This window comes from Lagenorhynchus albirostris, chromosome 6 (assembly GCF_949774975.1).
Source record: "Lagenorhynchus albirostris chromosome 6, mLagAlb1.1, whole genome shotgun sequence".
Classification (NCBI taxonomy): Eukaryota; Metazoa; Chordata; class Mammalia; order Artiodactyla; family Delphinidae; genus Lagenorhynchus; species Lagenorhynchus albirostris.
In genome coordinates, this window is record NC_083100.1 from 25,210,193 (window position 1) to 25,233,009 (window position 22,817).

Consider the following 22,817-nt stretch of genomic DNA (forward strand, 5'->3'; position numbering starts at 1 on the left):
GCCTCTCTCCGCTGCAGAGCACAGGCTCTGGACGCGCAGGCTCAGCGGCCATGGCTCACGGGCCCAGCCGCTCCGCGGCATGTGGGATCTTCCCGGACCGGGGCACGAACCCATGTCCCGTGCATCGGCAGGCGGACTCTCAACCACTGCGCCACCAGGGAAGCCCTAGTTAAATATTTTTTAAATGTTAATTTCTTCATCTGTAACACTGGGATAATTAACTTGCTCTGCCAAATGCATAGATTATTTCATATTATAGTTTTCTTTAGAAAAATTTTTGTCATACTCAAATGTATAGAATTAAAAGTGAAAATGTATGCCTATCAATGAGCACCATTCCCCCCAACCTACATTTTTCCATCAAGTGATTACTTTATGGTAATGTTTGGTATATATGTGTACATTCATGTGTATATTTATTCACATAAGTGTATATAAATTCTGGGATTTTGTTTTACAAAAATGAGTACACTATATTTACTCTTCTATCACTTTTATTTCATTGTACATTATATTTTCAAAATCCTTCATTTCAGCAGATTGAGATTAACTTCATTCTTTATTTAGTCCTGCAGGAGTTTCCCAAGTTCTGGGTGACCTGTAATTTACTTAACAGATTCCTTCTTAGTGGACATTAGATTACATTCTATTAGTCTCAGTTACAACCAGTGAGCATTTTAAATACATATCTGTCCATATGTACACATTTTTCTGTGTCAGATTGCTAGAAATAAAACTGCTTGGTCACATGTGAATTTACATACACAAATTTGTTAGCAGCAAATTACTCTTCAAAAATCTTGTATCAATTTTGATACACACCAATAGTTTGCTCAATTTTTAACCTGCATGAAAACTAGATATTTTTTTTTCATTTAAGAATTATGTACACAACAACATTTCCCTGATTTAATTTATAGTTCCTGGATTATAGCTGAAGTCAAATGTCTTTTTTACATAATTATTGAGCATTGCTATTTTTTTCTTAAACTTTCTATTCTTAGTCTTTGCTCAATTTTTCTGTTTTAATATTTTCTTTTCCATTTTAATATTTTCTGATTATTTTCATTACAAAATTGGCATTTTTTTTTGCCAATTTCAGAAGGAAACTCATCCAGATATATACTGGGTAGGAGAGATTGTCTTTATTTCAGTCTATTGATATTCTGGATGGGGACTAGGATAAGCAAAACAGATCGTGTGTATGTGTGTGTGTGTGCGCGCGCGTGTGCTTGTGTGTGTGTGTGTGTGTGTGTTCATTTTCATCAAGTCTGGATATAGAGACGTTTGGTCTGCTATAATGCAAGGTGATTTGGAAAAGTTGAATGTCAACTTTTCCTCATTTTTTGGTTTGTAACACATCCATGATAAGATAATTCCATTTTTTAATGACTTTATTTCCAGTATATCATTTATTTGTGTATGTAAGGTGTAGCCATCAATTCTAATGTAAAAATATATTTTAAATACTATTTATGGTTTCATTATGCCAATTCATACACTTCCCTTATTATCTTGGAATCTATATATATAGTCTTGGAAAGATTATGCAAAAACTCACACTCACCCTCAAGAATACTTTTATAGTTCATGTAATAGGGCAATATTATTTTTGTTTTTGTTTTTTTTAATCCTGACTCATAAACTTTGCTGATGTTAATAGCCTGTTAATAAGGGAGAATTTCCCTGGTGGCCAAGAGGGTAGTTTAAAATCAGCTTTAAGGTCCCTTAATGAACCACTGAGCATGTCTTTTAAAAATAGGTTGAATAAAAATTCATTAAATAAATGAATAAAGCAGCTGTTGATGAAGAATAGATTAGACAAGATTCCTTTCCTATATGACATAACTAGCACTATTATCATGTCATAGCCCATGGGTCACCAGGGAATTAACTGGGACAAGGGTCAAACCTGATTAGTAGCTGCCAAATTTAGGCATACTTTTACTAACTGACTCTGAATGTCAGTTTCAGTAAGGGCTTTGCAGGTATCTGCCATGTTTTTCAGGTGAACTGTAGCAGTTATTGCATATAAGATTAAACCATTATAATACTTGTAGGGGTGTTCACCTTATGGTATGAATGGTCAGTTCCTTTGGAGTAGCTATCACCAGACTAATTAGAAATAAAAGATGATGTTATATTTTCTTCTGTGATGTGAAAATGGGTATAACTGTGGTAGTTTAGAAAGCCCAGATATGTTTTTATAATTCTACTTAGCCTTTTTTTCAATGCATTAGGCCTTATGCTACTGGTTAAAATAATTAATAAAATATTAAATTATTAAAATTCAAAATTCCTTCCCTGTCCAGATCAGGATATAGTCTTTATGTATCCTGAGGCTTGACTCTGTGCGGCAACAATTACTGTCAATTATTCTGTGATCTAATGTGAGATAGGAAGCAGCAGTACAGTTTAAGACCTATCTCCATCTCTGCCTTCCCATCTAAATAAATGCTTTACCCTTCCTGCAGTAGCCACACAATAAGAAGGAGAGAGTATCTTAGAGGAGAGGTATTAAAATATTGGTTTATAAAGGCTGAAAACCTTGGGGCTCCCAATAAAAAAATGAACTTTTTGGCCCCTTCCCTAGACTTATTGAATCAGAAAGTAGGAAGAGGACCAGGTATCTTTCTATGTAATTCTTACAGTCTATCAGGCACTGGACACACAGATGTGGCCAATTATTCTCCCCTGGGAAAATTAATAGTGGTACATAGTTTAGTGTTAGTGTCATTAAACCTGATTTTCTACACATTTCAGCATGCTCTGGAAGTAATATTCTTGAATGGTCTATGAGCTTTATTTGCTTCATTTAAAGTCGATTCTGATGATAGTAGCTTTCTAGAAGCATGTTACAAAACCCAAAACGTTCATTTTGCGGGGGCGGTCACAATTTCACGACTCATAGGAGTAAATATTAGATTGTAGAACTAGAGGGTACCTCTAGAGAGCATTTCATCAAGCCCGCTGTCTTTAATTTAGTGGAGGTCTAAAGCATTCAGAAGAGATTTCCCTTAAATACTGACAAATAAAGACTCAAGAAGACCACTCAGTGGCTCATTACAGTGTTTTTATCACTCTAATAGTCAACAAATTCTTCACGTCCAACCCAAATCACCTTTGCTTTAACCCAAGCATTTTTCTTCTTGCTCAAACCTCCAAGTTTGTAACTGAAAACAGCCTAATACTAAAACCATTCCACTGAAGTACCATCTATTTAATGGACACAATTTGTCGAAATTTGGTCAATAAACAGAAATAATCTAGGCATCATAGAGGTGCAGGTCATTGAATACTAACTGAAATAAATGAAATAGAAATAAGCATGCTTTAAAATATGCTTAGCAATGTAATTGGGGGCTTCTCAGGATACTTGTCACATAAACAGCTGCTGGGTAAGAGAAAGGAACAGTTTTCTGACTGTCTCTTACTTATCTGAAAGTTTTGCCTTCAGAATTAGCCAAGCAATATTTCTGTTCCCATTTTAGGTCTTTTTCTTCCCACATTTTCCTACCTGCTTGCACATCAGTTGTGTTTGCTTAATCTCCCTATTAGTGATAGAGGGCTTAACAACACCAATAGGAAATTAAAGGAAGAGGACAGTCAGTGTGATTAAATCTCAGACAAAGAATAATTAGTTAGTCAATCAGTCAAATGCTGGAAATAACCTAGAGGTTTTCCCATTTTCACTAGATAGAATAATGGTTTTCAGCTCTAGACTGCATATTGGAAATCACCTGGGGAGCTTATTAAAAGTATCAAATCCTAGAACATGGCAGGTAATTTTGATTTAATAGGAATTAGGTGATTCCCAGGCATTTTTTTTTTAAAGTACTCTATATCCTGCTACTCCAAATGAGGTCTGTGGACTAGTAGGCAGTGACATAACCTGGGAGTTCATTAGAATGGAAAATCTTGGGCCCCACTGATTATCAACTGAATCAAAATTTTCACTGATGCAAGAATCCTGTTCAGTGATCTAATAGAAAGCCTGGTTCAGAGCCACTGGGTAGAGGAAGTGAAGGGAAGCAGAAGGCACTGAGGGTGCAAAGATGGAGGAGATGATGAAGGAGGAATGGATGGGAAGGAGGAAAAAAGGGGCCGGGTGTAAAATGTAGGAAGAAAACGCAAAGACTTTGCCTAAATTTACGTCATTTGTTTTTTAATGGGCAGAGATCCTTTTGTTTAGTCACCGTGATGTCAATGCTCTGTTTTGCATCATTTATGAATGTTCATTTTCCTTTTGTAACTCATAAGAAGTAACAGTAAATATTTGATTAGTAAATTGCTAAAGTTCTTCAAATAAAATTAATTTCTTCTAAGGGAGTAACTTTAAGGGTAGTTACTATTATATGTTAAGAAGTAATTCAGCCCTTGTTTTTATTAGTGAAATGCTGATGTAATAAACCTACTTATAGATAATTTAGTTTTTTTGAGATGATAGATATTCTCTCAGCAGCATCCTCTTACTACTACAGAATGCTTGGTTCCTTGAATGTTAAGGACCCAATATCCATCTGATTCTCATGGATATTTTGAATGAATCCCCGTTTCCAATTTCAAATTTACTGACCCTAATATAATAAGCATTTTAATTTCCCAGGTTTTATCTTTTATGTTAAGCAATCAGAGTTAGTGATGTACCACTAAAGAACAAGCTAGTAAAAATTCAACCCAAATATTGTAATGTACCCAATGAAGCAATTTAGAAAAGATAATAAATATAGGGGAAAAAAATTCTAATGAAATAATAGTCAAGCAAGGATGGAAATTAAAATAACCAAAGCAATTATAAGTTAATGTTCCCATGGAGGCTAAGTGAATTATCTGATTGATTTCAGGACCTGTTTTTTGTTTTGTGTTTTCATCATAATAAAATATGACTATAGTTTGATGTGTTTAATTCATATTAAGTAATGCTTATTAATCAGCAAGTGCCATTAAACAGACTGTACAAAGGGAAAGTTTTCTTTCTGGAAACAAAAACTCATAACAATGTGAAGAAATGTTTCTTAACAGTGTCTCATCATTATTTAGAGATTAAGCTTATTGCTTTGTTCTTTTGCTTACTTATTATCTGTCAAGCAAAGATTTCTAAATACGTTTCATGCTTACTGAACTTTAGGTGTGTGAAAACTATGATAACAAATAGTGCTTTTTTAGTGTTAAATGTATCTTACCTTTTGAAAAAAAATAATTGTAGACTGCTTTTGAAACAAATCCCAGAATTCCCTTTTAATATCATAAATCAAAATTTTAAAAAATAATGACTTAGAAGGATGTTTCTTTGCATGTTTCTGAAATGGAATGGCATCTCTAACATCAAAATGTCCTGAGAAAATGTGAGATAGGTGACCACTGTATGGAAGAAATTGCTATTTTGAAAAATTTATAGTTGACAACACATATGATTGAATAATTTGAATACATGTTTTAAAAGTTCACAGTATAATAATTATTGAACCTAAGGTTGTACTACGTTAGATTCTTTTTCTAACATATTGTTTTTATATTTAAATAGTGTACTCAATGAGAGAAATTATCTTATGAACATTTAATAAATAATTTATAAAAATAAAATCATGGTTATTTCTTTAAATACTATATACATTAATTTCCTCATTTGGTAGGAAAGACCAAAGTATATAAATAAAGAGAAATTGAAACATTTTGTATAGTTACCTTAAATCACCATAGAGTTAAAAAGAGAAATGAACACTTAGACATATATGTCTAGGATTAAAACATGATATGATTTATAGGATATGATTGCTCTCTCACTTCATGCTATTTTCCAGCTGAGCAAAGCCTGTCAACTAAAAGCAAATTAGTAGACTGTCCTTGATAACACTGATTTCAAATCTAGTAATTTGATTACTTAACATATGTCTGCCATTTCAATGAGCAACTCTTAATACATCAAAAGAGCCTCGTTGAATCTGGAAGAGAGGAATTATATTTGAATGTGTTCTTTCCAAAAGTGTCTTTAAAAGTGTTTCCTTTATATGGTATTAATTACTAATTAGGACATCTAAATAAATATAACAATTGGTTAAAAGATAGGAACATTAATGTAAAGCACATGTATGAATATGAAGAGTTAATGAGTAGATTTAATTCATATGCGTACTTGCTCAGAAGCAAGTGTGTCAGATTAACTCAGGGTGGAGATGTGTCTGAAAAGGTTTCAGAGCAAAATGGCACCTTAAGTGGATCTTATGAATGAGTATTTGCTAGACAGAGAAGGCAGATAGGGTTCTTTTCGTCATGAAGGAATGCTTTGTGAAAAGGCAGTGAAAATTACAGTTGAGTACCATGAAAGGAACTGGGGACCACACGTGGTATTTCTCTGTCTGGATGTGAAGATCACAATGAGAGTAGTGAGAGATGCCGGTAGAGATGATGGTCAATTGATAGAGGACTTTTATTCCTTGCTAAGGGTTTACTCCTCTAGTGCAGAGATGGGAAGTAAGCTTCATACTGTGAAACAACACTGATTTATATGCAGTTGCCCATATTTTCCAGTCATTACTTTTAGAGTGTCATAGAGGATTGTGATCTGAGAAATCTTTTAGAAGGCTATGTAATAATTTAGAGCTAAGTCTCAGAACGAAGTTGGAGTAGAGAGGAGAGACAGTAATGAAAAATATCTATTGCTAGTATTTGGGATTTTTATTAGGTATGAGAAGTGAGGGTGAGGGGAAAGGAGAAATAGAAAACATGTCCCCAAATTTTAATTGAGCTACTCGATGGTTGGTACTATCACTAGTTGAGGCAAGGGAACAAATAAGAGAGATATACTCGATGGTGGAGGTGGGGAAATGATACATTCCATTTTGTACATTTAAATGAGAACTTTTGTAGACACCTAGAAATACATATTGCATCTCAATAGAGAATTCAGATCTGGATCTGATGTTATCTACCTATAGGTAGTATGCAAAGCAGAGATGAATGATTTCATCTAGGTATATGAGCCCTTAGACCAAAGAAAATTGTGAAGACCAGCTCTGAGGAACACTAGAGTGGTGTCTTGGTATGATAAGCAGTGAAGGAAGCTTTGAAGAACTCAAAGAGGTGGGAAGAAACAAGGCTGAAGTGGAAGTACAGAAGCAAAGAAATGATGTGCTACACATATGCTGTAAAATTCATTTCTCTAAATACTTTTAAAATATATCTTTGGAATAAATGTGAGAAGCAGAAATGTGTCCCTCAATGCTATAATTTTGATGTCCAATGTATACCTTGACATACTGCTGTCAACTTGGATTGAAGGTTGTTATAAGAAAAAACTAATAGAAGTTTTTGTTGTGTTTGTTATGAATGTATCTCTCTCCCTCCCTCTCTTCCTTTCCTCCTTCTTTCTTTCCCTCCTCCATCCTTTCCTTCCTCCTGTGGTGTTGCACTCTTCCTTACACAACTCCCTTCTTTTTCAGAAATCTTAGAAGAAATTTCACTTAAATCTCAGGAATAGAAACAGTTGTGCTACTACAGATCCATTATCTATCTCTCTTTGTCGACCTGCCTACCTACCTATTTATTTGTCAGTCACATATCCATTTTATCACCTATCTAGCATCGATGTATCTGATAGGAATGATATAATGTGAATCATGTAAAAGTTTCTGTTCCCCTTTCTGCATTGACTGCCAAAAATGTTGCACTCACTCCTGGGGACACCTCCCGCTGCAGGCCCTCACTGTGCACACTGTAAGTTGACTTCGCTGCTGACTCCATCCTTCACAACCTGCCAAAATGTCGCATTCAGTTGTTCTAAATTTGATTCTTTCTTGCTAAGTTGTGTGAGTTTTGTAAAGCCTTTAAGTATTTGCTGGAACAAGAAAGAATATAGAAAACAAATTCGTGTATTAATTTTGAAGCGTTTTAATTTTGCAGTAATTTTGGGTTTTACAGTAATTTTGATCAATTGCAGACTTCCTTCAGTAAATGGTTGCTGAGCTGAGTCAATGACAGTTGAGTACATTGTTTCTCCAGGGCTCAACTTTTCTCAGCTACTCCAAATCCCCTTAGAAGTTTCTCTTGGTGGCTGACTTTGATGAGGACCTATCTCTGTCTTCTGCAGTGACAAGGACTGTCTGTGCAGAACAGTGTGATGGCAGGTGCTACGGACCCTACGTTAGTGACTGCTGTCACCGAGAATGTGCTGGAGGCTGCTCGGGACCTAAGGATACCGACTGCTTTGTAAGTCTGGCAGCTGTCCCTTTCACTCTCTGGTCCTCCCCTCCATCCTGGTTTGACTCAGGCACCTTGAGTCTTTAATATCTTATTAAGATAAGATCAAATTTTGCCATTTTAGGATTAAGAAAGATACTCTGACTTCCTAGAAGTCATTCCTTCACTGGGTGGCTATTAATTAACTAGGATTGTTCTGTTCTACTAAACGAATTATGTCTTTCTGATTACAATTTATATTATGAGTGAGGTTTATTGGACAACATGAAGGAGAACATATTGAGATATCTTTTAAAAAGCTAACAGCATCCTTCCAGAATTTACGGTGATTACCTATGTGTGTTCTTGCATCGTTGAGTCGAGTCTTCTGAGTGGGGGCACTTGCATTTTATTTCTCAAATATAAATTTCAAGATTAAATCACACAAATTTATGAATTTAACTGTTTTACAGTTTATATTGTTTACAAGCTAAATTATTCAAGATTTATAAGATTTACAAATGCACGTTTAAAGCAATTTATATGCTAATCTGTATGATTTTTATTTTAGAAGAGGACACTTTTATGTCCTCAAAATTAATATTTAAAGCTTGTAGGGGTCACTTTTTAATTACATTTTGATATCCTTGATAAAGGTCTTTCTATTCTTTTGAATACATGCAGACAATTCTGTGAGCTATAGTTAATGAAATTTCATACACACAGAGCATTAGTTTCATTTTAAGCTAAAAATCATAAAATAATAAACTGTTTTTGTTGCTAAAATTGCACACAGGAATTTATTTTTTTTTCCCCTCTCAAATATCCAGAGAATACACAGATATATTTAGAACTGAGTCTTTTTTTCAATTTGGCACTTAATTCTGGAAATAAGCAAATTATAGATTATAGCTCTTATGATGTAGATACACAGTAATTTCTTAATGTCACAAGAAACTTAATTTGTCTATCCTAATTTTATAGTGAAACAAAAGTGTGTATTGCAGAAATGAGTAGGGAGGAAGAAGGAAAGAGAAGAAAAATGTTAAAAGTATACAGAAGATGCTCAGCAGATCTTGAACTGAGACTCTTTCCCTTGCCTGTCACCAGACATGGGATTGAAGATTGATCTGGAAGTTGCTGAACAAGTGTTGCAAAACAGTAATTTCAAAACAGTAGCAACAATAAACACCAACAATTGATGTTAACTTTCACTTAGAAGCTTCACTGCATTTTTTTCATGGTTCCATTATCACAATAAGCAGAGCGCTGAGGGAGCTTCAGAATTCTCATTTCATTACTTTTATGGAATAGTCCAGTGATTCCACTTTGGCATTTAGTACAGAATGTTCAAGAATGCCACACCAAGACTTTGGTGTAAGTTATGTTGTATTGTATGCTGTCTGGAAGGTAAACTTGTTTGATTTCTCTGGCTTATGTCCCTTTGTTGCCAAGCAATCTGTGCACAACACTGTATAAAATATGTTAGTAAAGCAATTATGAGGACACATGAAGTTTTATACCCGTAAATTAAAACTTACTGAGTTTCCTAGATTGGTTTTTAATAGATTCTTCCTGGAGAGTGTCATCTTAGTGAATAATGTATTATCAGTGAATCTCCTTCTGATTATGCATCTCGTAGACCATCATCAGGGAATTGTCATCTTTGTGATAAAGTGCTTGCTAAAACAACAATTGATTAAGAAAATGTTTTGAGGAAACAGAATAAATTAGTGCTTATTAATAAGCATACGTACAATATATGATGATATGTAAAATATAGCTTGAGTTCATTAGCTTGCCTTCCAAGGCCTAAATTATTCCTATGAATGTTTAAATTGTTAAATTAAGATAATTAGTTCATCCCCTGTTTTGCTAATCACATGTTTTTATGTACTTATACATATGTTCTCTTTTCATATCAAATACCTAACTCTTAGGTGGTACAATTGTTTGTTTTTAATCATTCTCAAATGCATTTGAACATATTAACAAATTGAGGTCTCAATACAAATATATGTCAGCAGAAACAAATTTACCTGAACTGGTGACTTTTAGTAAATGGTATAACATTATGAAAAAGACTATATAGGAAATGGTATCATATTATTTAATTATGGGCTAAGTATAGCTACTTCTTTACATTTTGGCATCGTACCCCCTACATTTACACTTGACTAGTCACCTGCCAGAGACTTTTCTTTAAGTCCAGTTTGAATGACCATCACATTTTCTCACTATACGATGGTGATGAATGGACTTACCGTATCACTTAAGGCACTGAACTCTCCAAACCAGCTTTAAGGAAAGTCTAGCCTGTACAAATGGAGATTTAGTTGTCACTGCCAGACTCTAAGACTCAACATAAACCCTTTGGATAAGGGTAAGCTTAAATAAGTTTTCACTATTATCTAACTTTAATAATTTAAACCAATTCTCAGTTTAGAAATCAATGGATAGATACCAAGCAATTAGAATATCAATAACTGTAGATGGTATATTTACTGACATTAGAAAAACAGTTTTGTAAAATTGAGAAGTACAAAACAAATGCAAAGTTAAAAAATAAGCCCTTACAACTAGGAAGTTATCAGATTTTCCAGTTTTTATGAAATTGATGTATGCTGAGTAAACAATACAACCTATCACAGAACTGTTGTAGTAGTGTCCCTTTAACAAGTATTATGAAGGTTATTTTTAAAACAAAATTAATCTTTGCTGTGTTGCAGGCCTGCATGAACTTCAACGATAGTGGAGCATGTGTTACTCAGTGTCCGCAAACTTTTGTCTACAATCCAACAACCTTTCAACTGGAGCATAACTTCAATGCAAAATACACCTATGGAGCATTTTGTGTCAAGAAGTGCCCACGTAAGTAACAGGATAAGAAGAGCCAAATCAATTAGCTCATCATTTAAAAGCAGAGGAATTTCATGTAAGTTTATTGAATTTCAAAATTGTGACAATATTGTGAATTACTTGAGAATTGGTACTATTATTATCATTTCACAAATAAGAAAATTAAAATTCAAAAAATTGAAGTGATTGGTTCATAGTCTCAGCAAAGTAGTGGCATGTTTGAAGTTATAGTACAGTGTCATTCATTGACTTCTAAACTCAATATTTTCACTATATGTCAATGGTTTTGCACACGATTTTGTTCCTCAGAAAAGTGATTACTTAAGTAGCAGCAAGCTATGTAATGGAAGAGATCTGCTCTAATAACAATGCATTTTCACCTAAAATTATTTCTTATTATTTATTTGTTATAGAATGTATAGCATTGTAGTTTTAACATCAAATCCAATGTTAAACAATAACAGTGGATATAAAGGGCATATTAAGGGGCCTTTACCAAATTGACAATTCATCCTGGGGATACACAATGACCGATTTAGCTTTCATCAAGAATAGTATATGTCTCAATACCTGTTCAAGTCAGTTTCTTTGCTTGAAAAGACCAATGAGACAGTTCTTCAATGTTTTACTTACTGGAAGGCTAAAGAAAACCACTACTTTTATCCACATACTCAATTAAAAGAAGACTTTACATTCTACAGCACACAGATACTGTGTTTTTGTTCTTGTTTTGCTTTGTCCACGTGATGAAGTATGAAGTGTAAGGGACGTGGTATTAGAGTGGCTTCGGTTATAGCTTTGCCCACTTATGAGTCGTGTGATTTTAGATAAACTATTTAGTTTTCTATTTCCTCCTCTTTAAAATGTGGATAATCATATGTACCCTCTCTCTTTCCCAGATACATTATAAAGATCAAAGGGATAGGGGATAGGGTTCAGAGGAATAGTATGTAAAAACAAGTCTTTGAAAGCAATGATGATTCCAGCCTTTATTATTAAATATTTTATATTGATTAAAAGAATAATTATGAGTGTGTGTGTATATATATATATATATATATATATATATATTTAACATGGCTCTAACTTACCATTTTAAAATCACAGACACACTAACTCTAGGATAGAAGAGATTTTTCCATCTTAAACAATTTTATATCCAAAGTTATGTTTTTGATCTAACAGCTTCTCATCTGAAGTTACCCTATATTTCCCCGTCTACTGTCTTGCAAAATACGGGGCTTGAGAGTATTGTAGAATGTGGCTAGATGATGAATTTCTTCGGTTTCTTAGACAAATGTCCTCCTGCTCTACTACTTCATATTATGGTGGCTTGCCCCAAAGATAGTCAAAACCATGCTTTTTTGAAATTTTTGGTGCTTTCCTTTTTATTCAAGCCCTGAGGTTGAGGCCCAAGGCTTGGTCTGGAGTGCAAGACCAGAAAAACCTGAGCTAGGGAATTTTCCTTTTCTTTATTACATCCTTTGTAGTGTCTCATCTGAAGTCTCTCAACTCCTAAGTTATGACAAGGGGCTAAATACTTAGGACTGTTTTTTGAAATTAAATGCCCAGTTACCATAGATATGGTAACTCATAAACTTCCTTTCATGGATTAGTTTAGGTCTATCCAATTACAGATTAATTTAAAGAACTTCATTATTTATCTATGTAAAATTCAAATCTTTGAGGGACCTTGATTTGCTAAACTGTAGCTGTCTTAGAAAAACAAAGATGTTCAGTTTCTAAATACTGGTCTACAGTTCCTAATTCAGAACTCTGAAATTCAAAAACCCTAAACAACAAATATTTTTTGAAACTAATTTGACTGCAAAATCTGGACCTAACCGATAATGAAGATATTTGTAACCTTTTTTAAAAATTTCACTTGGCATAAATTGCTGCAAAAATGTGGAAGTTTTTAAATGCGAGGTATCCCTAAAGACCTTGCAGAAAGGATGTTTACACCTGTTGCAGGTTGGGTTCCCCTGAGACAGAGACTATGGTTGTTTAAGAAGTGTTCTCAGAATCAAGACCCACGAGGGAAGGAAATGAAGCGAGATCAGGCTGTGACGGAGTCTCAGCAAAGGGTCTCTTTTGTGGTGGATGCCCTCTAGTGGATATTAACTTGGAATACAAAGATCTTCACACTTTATACCCACTCTCATGGATTCATATATATGCCTCTACCCCAGACTCCCTTCAATCCCAATTGCAGATTTTCCAGTACTTCTTCTCCTAGGGCAAGCCACTGCTCATGAGTTCATATTTATTCTAAACTCCTGTTTATTCCCTACAAAGTAAAGGATCATTTGCACTACCCAGAACTATGCCCATTGGTGGGATTTTTCCTTGCCACTATATTTCAAGTCCACTCCTGACTGAGGCTGCAGGGCAGCTGCCATCCATCTTCAGCTGCTTGCACCCACACCCCAAGCTTAGTTTTTGTCTCCCTCTGTCAGCTTGTCATACGTGCCCTCTCTTGGTCCCCATGCAGCCATGGGTATGAGCTTAGTGAAAGGTGCAGCACAGCGGTGGATGACGTGGGGATTTGGACCACCTGCTTATGCAGTCTACTCGTGCGTCTACCCCTGCTCACATCAATCCCAAATGCACTGCTTCCATCTTACAATGGATTGCTGTTGGACCTGCTCAACATTATGATGGTTTTTAACAAAACCTTGTGTGTGATGGGCAATTCTGGCTACAAGATCAATCCGTGACTCATGGTTAGGTAGTCTATCTCTGCCAGAACCCAGAAATATGTCAGGAGTTGTTTATTAAATGGTGTATAATTCCTAGAGGTCTCAGCTGGGATTTCCCGGTCGGGACTTGCCATAACTCCACGTGGCATATCTTCCCGCCAGAGATACTTCTAATGTCATAGAGCCTCTTGGGTTTTGTGATCCAAGTAGCAGAATTGCTTGTACCCCAGCCTGGACCTGCATCATGTGCCTTTCCTGCTCTGGGCCCCCTTCAAGGTCGGAAGCCTTCTAGACTACTGAATGTTGGGCCAGAAGCAGTTTTTCCAAACATGGAAGGATGCTGCCTTCAAAACCCAAAGCAGCCTAGCAGGTATTGTGTTTTCCCTTTATCGTGGGAGGCCCTAGATGCAAAAATTTGTCCTTATTTTTGGGAGGGAATGTTCTGGCACATTCCAGACCACTGGATTCCTAAACATTTCACCATGTCAGGTAATTAGATGTTCCTGGTTTAGTTAATATACCTTTCCTAAAGTACTGCCCTTTCAAATTTCATTTTGTTTCTTCGTGTAAAACTATGCGACAGTTTCTACGGGACTCCAATGAAAGATGAACACATTTTAAACATTTCTTCTTGGATATGAAGTGCACTCCCTTCATCCAAGGCAGTTTAACTTCAGCTTCATTTGTGCTTCATGTAACTTGAAGTATTTTTAGACTTCAAACTTGCATCATGACATGAAATGAAGTGGAACTACTGAAAAACACAAACTAAATGTCATGCAGTTTCCTAAGTCTATAAAAGAAATTCACTATCTTGGGGGCAATTCAGAATGTGGAGCAGTAGTCAAGCAAGTACCAGTTGTTGTTAGCACACACTGCCCTTGGATTTGAATGTGGGTGTTCGTAGATGCTATTTCAGGTGGAGATATTTAGACAGAGTTGTTTTAGGGAAAGAAACATACATACTATCATTTTCAACTGAAAATAATTTTCAAACCCTAAAATATCTTGTTTTAAAATCTTTTGCTGAACCTCAACATTATTGTTAATTTTACCTTTTTTTTTATCAGATAACTTCGTGGTCGATTCCAGTTCCTGTGTGCGTGCCTGCCCTAGTTCCAAGATGGAAGTAGAAGAAAATGGGATTAAAATGTGTAAACCTTGTACTGACATTTGCCCAAAAGGTGATGATATTTTTTTTTCATTTTATAATGGAAAAATACTGTTATTTTATAATAAAAATGCAATAATTTATTGACTAAAGAAAAATTTTCTCAGCTCTCTAATTGTGCACCTTGTTTCTACAGCTTGTGATGGCATTGGCACAGGATCATTGATGTCAGCTCAGACCGTGGATTCTAGTAACATTGACAAATTCATAAACTGCACCAAAATCAATGGGAATTTGATCTTCCTAGTCACTGGTATTCATGGGTCAGTATTACATTTTTGTGGAAAATTGTTTTACGAAGTGCAGACAAAGCTTAAGAGATTCTTTAGTTTTGTCTGTTTGATTCCTTTTGACACAGAGTTCCACTACACATTAATGCTTTCCTCCAACAAAGTCAAATGCCAGATTTCACCAGCAGTGATAGTAAAACAAATTTTGCGGGTACATCCAGATTATGAATTTGGTGACAACTTAGATTTAAAAATATCGATTTATATATAAGCTAAGATGTATTTACAGGACATTTTCCTCAAATCCATAGATTTCAGTAAGCTTGGCACATTTGTGGATATGTTTAGGGAAACAGTATCAGTGGACAAAGTGGGGAATTTCATTCAAATTCCTAACCAATTAGTTCAAAACAACATAAATTAATGCATCTCACAGAAAACAAATCAGTAAGTTGAAATTCTGAGCTTTCAGTTATTTTCTTTGCCTTGCTGCATCTTTTTTCTGTTTTAGACTTGGGAAGTTAGTGATAAATCTATTAAATGAATTTCATTTTAGCAATAAAAATTGTAACATTTTCTGGGCCCCTTCATTACAGAACCACCTGCTGTTTTTAACTGGGAAAATGACCAAGTTTGCATCCTTTCAACTGTAATGAAAATATCAATATTTTTACTTTATATTTTATCTATTTGTATATATCACTACTTAGTTCCTAAATATTAGTGCTACGGGCTACAGATAAAAAATATCACTCACATATTTCAATTCAAAAGATTACTCTAAACATATATCATTTCTAGAAGCAAAACAATTTAACACATTATGAATGAATACGTCAAATAGGAACAACAAGAGAAATAGAACAAAGCGTTTCTTTCCATTCAGATAAATTACCGTAGGTCTTAGTACATAAAGCATTTCTTTACTTTAAAATATAGCTTTTAATATGGATCTGTGCCGGAAACTGTAATAGTATGTATTCACTTTCTGTTATATTTGATCTAAGAGGTGTTTCTTGTTGTTTTGTTTTTTAAAATAAGATCCAGATTTTTAACGTCTCTTTAAAAAAAAATGTGCATGTGATTACTCTTAGTTTACATGGCAACAATCTATTGGAGATGGGTGGTACTACCATTTTGAGATGGGACACATTCAGTCGGCTCCACCATGGACAATCTGTATTGAGCTGTGTGGCTTCCATGTCAAACAACTCCAATGTAAAGTTGAGAACTGGGTTAATAATAAACCTACATCCTCTGGTTGTTGTGGAGATTCAAAATAAAACAAAATATACATTTTTTTAAGTGTTCAGCCCAGTGCCTGGCATACAGTAAACCTTAATAAATGGTATAAAAAAGAAAGAAAAAGGTGGAGGAAGGGAAGGAGTAAAGGAGGGAAAGGGGAGAGAGAGAGAGATAAAGAGAGAGATTGAAAAGTAACAAAAATAGAAGTTAAAAATCGCTAAACCCCCGAAACAAAAGAAAGTTAAAAAAAAGGAGAAAAAGGCACTTCAAGAGGAAAATCTCAGTGACTATATCTAGTATATAGCACAGCATATAGTGCAACAGATAATATCTCATAGACTACTGGAAACCAAATAAAGACAAAGTTATTTTCATGGCAATCCTTACTTTACGATGTCATACTTCCTAGTTCAGACGATTATTATTTGTCCTTAATTATAGCACTTAAATTTAACATTATAATTAATATTATTGTGTCTTAAGCATAATATATAAGGCATTTTCCAGGACAAATATATATGTGAAATATGATATGTTCCTCACTCCTAGTCTCATGCCAACATGAAACATATTCTGAAGCCTTTCCCTTTCATTTTAGGAAAGTATTAATATAAAGTTAATTGAGTAGGTCTCAGACACTTATGTGTAGGCATATGTGTATTCATGTATGTAATATGTGTGTGCATATGGACAAAGAGAGAGATTTTAAAGATGAATAACATGAGGTATTATTAACAAAGCTTTCAGTAAATTAACAAAATTTTTTACTTCACTTAATTTCCATTACCCTAAATCTTCTACTATCTAGTTTTTAATAGGATGTATGGTTTGATTAAAATAGCTAGGGTATTTCTTTAAACTAATAGAAATGAAAAACCCATAATTAAGTAAGAGTGTACTTTTCAAAAACAAATTTCTGCAAAAAATAAATTTACTGTGAAGTTGTCAACTGAAATGTTAACATATAAAAGAGCTCAATGTTCAGTTTATAGCACGATACCACCATTGCTAGAAATAAACTAGGCATTCTTATTTCCTTATTTAGAATGGGAACTGCAGACAAAATTCAGTGTTCAGGGTTATCATAGGATCCCCTTTCATGTCTTGTCATGTCTAATAATGTCCCTGTGAATATGCTTAGAGCAATAAAATGCTCACCAAATAAGCATGTTCATGCTGTGTCACAGTGTGACACAAACAAGAAAGTACTTAGATGATCGACTGTAATGATGATAGACAATGGGAAACAGATAATGAGCTTGGTGATAAAAATAACGTGATTTCTATGGAATTGTGAAAATATGTTTCTCTCTCTTTATCCTGAGCTTTATTTTGGATCACCCAACACAATAACAGGGTGGACATAATGTTTTTTTTCATGGTCCTGAATTTAGCTAGGAAAGTTCTCAATTTTAAAATCTATGGATTTCAAGTGGCTGTAGGGTGGAACGCCCTAGGGGTACTTTTAAGTTGGTAAGTGGGATTCTGTCAATTTATTTTATGAGAGTTCTGAATCTCTAAAATTAAGTATATAAAATTTCTGTGGTCCGCTGGGCTTCATGTGAACAGTCCAGAATTCATTTCATTCCTGGCAACCTGGAAGTGTTCTCAGTAAAGGTTTGGACTGACCCCATTATTGTGTGCTTGACCTGAACTTTGAGTGTTTCTCAGTAAAGCAGGAATATTTGATTATATGGCTAGAGCTATTCTAGACACTGCTTTTCATCAAAGAACAAATATTGAAAGTTCATTCTACTACTGCAGAGCTGATATTTCATGTGCATGCAGACATCTTTGCACATTAGAAAATGTTAGCAACCAGAATTTTCCCGCATGATGAACCTAATTCTGTGGCTCCATTTTCACTGAAAGCATAGATATTCATTCTATATATCTTCAGTTACAAATAGAGCAAGTTTGCTAGAATATTCATTTAGACTTTAAGCTTTTGAAAGATATTCATGTCACATTAAGGAAAATCTTAATTGTTTATGTGTGAATTATGGGGACACTCATTTATAGTGTTTCCAAGCCTTCTATAACACACCATGTTAAACTAGTAGCACAATGTATTGATTAAACTTCTTAGTTTTTCTCAGTTTGAAGCAGTAATTTCATTAAGCAAGATTTTTTTTTTCTTTTAAAAGATATGGGATGGTTCACAGTGTAGAAAATATGCTGATGAATCAAGCAGAGAGAGCCAGTAAAAGGTGGTTCCAGAGATCAAGTTTGCTGAACTAATAGAGAATGTTCTCAAGGCTCTAATGCCAGGATGAATAAATGCTGGTGGGTTCAGAATCAGATTCTTAGAAGAAAGGCCATATGCTTATCTGTTTGTCAGGGGATTGTGGAGCACATTGACTGATAGCCTCCAATGGATCATGTATCCTAGTGTTTATTCCCCATGTGAAAAAGAAGGTTCTCAGAGACTGGTAAAACAACAGATATCCAGTACAAGGATAAAATTCAGTTGATTGCTAAAGGTGGATACAAACGGCTAAAAGAGCCTAATTCCTTGTTTTTAGAACGTTTGATCTCTCTTGGAGAAATGACCAGTGAATGGAATTTAATTTTTCTCTGAAGAGTATATATTAATATAAGGTTTCTACTTGCCCAGAATAGCACAGAGCACCTTTTAAAGTAATAAAACCTAGAAAAACTACTAAATATTACTTAAGAAAATCTGAAAGTATTGCTTGAATTACTGAGAAATGTTTAATATTATGTTTATATTTGGCTTAATATTCAAGAATGTAATTATTTTGTATGGGCAGGATGTTATAAATGAAAACTATTTTCCTAAGATGAAAACTTTTGAAAAATTCCATTAAATATTTAATTTTAAAGGTATTTTATATTAATTTTTGTAAAGACAGGGCATTTATGTATCAATAACATTAATTACAAAAAATATATTTATGCATTAGGAGATTGTATTTTTAAAAATCCCCAAAATTTACAACACATTTTTAGTATTGTTAAATTTGTGGTAAATTTTATTTTCAAATGTTAGTATGATTCATATAGAGGGAAGCAAATAGTTCCTGTCATATGAAAGTGAACATAAATAAACAGATAGGAACAAGATTGCCCTGATAGATAAATGTGAAAATACAGAAAAATAAAAAAGTTTACTTCCTGTATTTGTTTTCACCTTTCTTATGAAATTACAGGTTCTGGTAGCAATTTAGTATGCTTTGAGGAACCCAAAAGGCAATTATTCTCACCATAACATAATTTATTTGCAGTGTATATTTTTCCAATTGAGAACAAACTTTTAAAGGCAAAATAAAGTGGTTAATGAATGGAATTGCTATATTTGGAGGTTTATTCAGGATAGTCAAATTGAACCGTGCCTCTGGATCTAGAATAGCCTTCAATGAAGAACTCATAATCTGTGTCATCAAAATTTCCTGAAAGTACCTTTTAATCCCCTTCCACATCTAGCATAGAAAATCTGGATAAAACATTGCTAACCTTCCTATTGCTAATTAAAATTCAATTGGAATGAAATAATTTTTGTCACATTTCTCATATTTTCACCCCTTTATCTAATTTTAAGTTCAGCTTCATTTTTTTTTTTTTTCCCCTAGGGACCCTTACAATGCAATTGAAGCCATAGACCCAGAGAAACTGAACGTGTTTCGGACAGTCCGAGAGATAACAGGTAATTTTTAAAGTGAGTTTGTTGTGCTATGAACTATGTGAATTTTAGTCTTTTGTTAAAAATATTACATAGTATTGGAATTTTCAAAGCAAATTCTAGTTTTGAAAACACGTATTATTTTAAATGATGGGTGTCTAAGTTCCTTAGCATCTGTGCACATTTTGAAATCTGTGGAATTAAAAAAAAAATCCTTGAAATTTTGATGTTACTGTTTTTGCAAATGTCAGTGGATCTTTGAATCAATGTGTTTCTATTTACTTTTCACAAGTACTATTGAGGATGGGTAGCAGGTAGGATTCATTTAGCACATGTTTATTGAGGACCTGATATGTTCAGAGCTGTCATAGTAGATGATATGGGGCCCATAGACATGAATCAGACATGGGTTTGCTATCAAAGAATGTAAAATCAATAAGGAGGCTTAGTTATATACATAAATGTCTTCAAATGCAAGACAGACAGCTGATGTTGTAAATGTACAGATAAGGTGGCAAAAGATTTCAGAGAAATTAAACTCTTTGTCTAGTTAGACTAAATAATTTTAAATAATAATAGTAAATAAATATAAATAATAATAAAAATCAAATTAAGAATCATTTAAATCTTTAAACCATACACTTATATGATTCTGTATGTATATATTCTAGGTGTTCATTATTTTGACATTCATCATCTATTGAGTATTGTAGCCCAGAAACTTTGGGTAAGACACTGAATATTGGAAGAAGAAATATGATACAGAATGGTTCAAAAATAGGAATATTTGCTGCCTTTTCCTTACCTCCCATTTTCATCATATTTTAAGAATAATTGGTATTAAACACTGTTGCTGAGACAATGATATTCTGAATTATTTTACTGCCCTTATCTTTTGTAGGTTTCTTGAACATACAGTCATGGCCCCCAAACATGACTGACTTCAGTGTTTTTTCTAACCTGGTGACCATTGGTGGAAGAGTACTCTATAGGTAGGTGTATATATTCAAAGTTACAGGTCTCTGAATCATGTGTACATTATGTCATAACCATCAGACTCATTGATTTACTGATTCTAGAAATATTGGTTTTCCACTTTAAATTTTAAAGGAAAACTCAATGAAAAATACCCCTGATTGTGCTTTAAAGTATACAACTTGATTTATCAACTGCCTGTCACTTAAAGTAATTTTAGTGTTTGGCAGTTGTGGAGTACATGATGTGAACCATAAAACTGAACCTTCATTTTGATCATATGTTATCATAATTAAAAGATAGACTTGAATGACTTTGTAATGACTTCGGTGTATGGGATACAAATGCTGTTTTTCCAGGAGGTTCTCATTTTGTCTCTGGAGCTATCATTTGAACAAAGCATCACAGCACTGATATTTTAGAATTTGGTCCACTATGCTACATGCAGTGCTGGTTAATAATGGACAGATAATCAGGGCTCAGCAGGATACTGTTCTAAAGTTCTAATGTCAATATTTTTATTCACATAAGAAAAATATATGTTTTAATATTTATTAAGCCACTAGTTTTTATTTTACTTCAGATTTCATCTGCACAAAATTATTGTTTATGAACCGTTAAAAGTCTATTTATATAAGGAGACCTTGATAATTTTTCTACTTAAATCCGAAAGATGTCTAAAGTCAATACTGTCATTAAATATTCTATAATAATGGTTCACAGGAAGTCCATTGAATTTTGCTATTAAAACAGGTGTATCTGTAAGAGGTTCTAAAATGTAAAGGGGAAAAGTGCTTAATAAAAAAGGATAGTTGAGAGATATAATCTATTCAAGTGCTATATGGAACCAATTGAATAAAGTGTTATAAATCTAAGTCAAGGCATTATTATGCTTACGTTGTAATCAACAACTAAGGATGGTTATGATGGGAACAAAGGTTTGAGAGAGTGAATTACATCCCATTTGGGTACACACACACGTTATATATCTGTTTATTATAGTTCTCCATGCATGTGTATATATAAAACATGAAAAAAAATCTGAGTACTAAAAGCAAAGCAAATTTAGAGGAAGCTTTGATTTCCAAAATATAAAATAATGTTCATAAGTTGATTGAAATGTGGGAAACACATTTAGTCTTTAGAAAATGGACAAAGAATTTAATTACAAAGTGGACTATGTTGAGAAAACAACATCCTTGAAATGCTAATTTGTTTCTACAATGTAGTTGTTATTTAACTTTTAGAGATGCTTTCTCACTTGTCCAAGCCTTCTGAGTATTTTTTTTTAATTTTATTCTTCTCTTTAATTTTTAACATCTCCTATCCTTACACATTTTTCAAGTATTACAATTAACGCTTTGGTTTTTGAGGTATAAATTAAAGCTAAATATCTATGGTCATTCTCTGAGATATTTACCTTCTGAAAGTGTGTCTAAATCTATTAAGTAGTTAGAGTTGAATTAATGTCTTACTTTGGGTAGATGAACAGTCACCCCATAAACATTTATTTAATTATTTAGTCTTAATACAGGATTTAATTCTTGAGGAACTTAAGATTCAGGGGTTAGGAGGGAAGGCAGTGAGCAGATACATCAGTGGTACATATATAGACAGAGACAGAGATATCATTGATATTCATAATTATAAAAGATGGGCTTTTTTGGGGGGGTTCAAGTGATTACTTTTAAAACAGTCAGCATATAGCATGTAAAGAAATAGTATTTGTGGGCTTCCCTGGTGGCACAGTGGTTGAGAGTCCGCCTGCCGATGCAGGGGACACGGGTTCGTGACCCTGTCCGGGAGGATCCCACATG

General features: G+C 34.0%; 1 protein-coding gene across 1 annotated transcript in view; it reads left to right on the forward strand.

Moving 5' to 3' along the window:
• The window catches only part of ERBB4 (erb-b2 receptor tyrosine kinase 4), a 1,131,344-nt gene that overhangs the window by 812,946 nt on the left and 295,581 nt on the right, over positions 1 to 22,817 (forward strand). The window contains exons 6-11 of the mRNA XM_060152176.1: positions 8,087 to 8,205; positions 10,905 to 11,046; positions 14,807 to 14,920; positions 15,044 to 15,170; positions 19,976 to 20,049; positions 20,927 to 21,017. Coding sequence (XP_060008159.1) covers positions 8,087 to 8,205; positions 10,905 to 11,046; positions 14,807 to 14,920; positions 15,044 to 15,170; positions 19,976 to 20,049; positions 20,927 to 21,017 — 667 coding nt within the window. The remainder of the gene's footprint in view (positions 1 to 8,086; positions 8,206 to 10,904; positions 11,047 to 14,806; positions 14,921 to 15,043; positions 15,171 to 19,975; positions 20,050 to 20,926; positions 21,018 to 22,817) is intronic.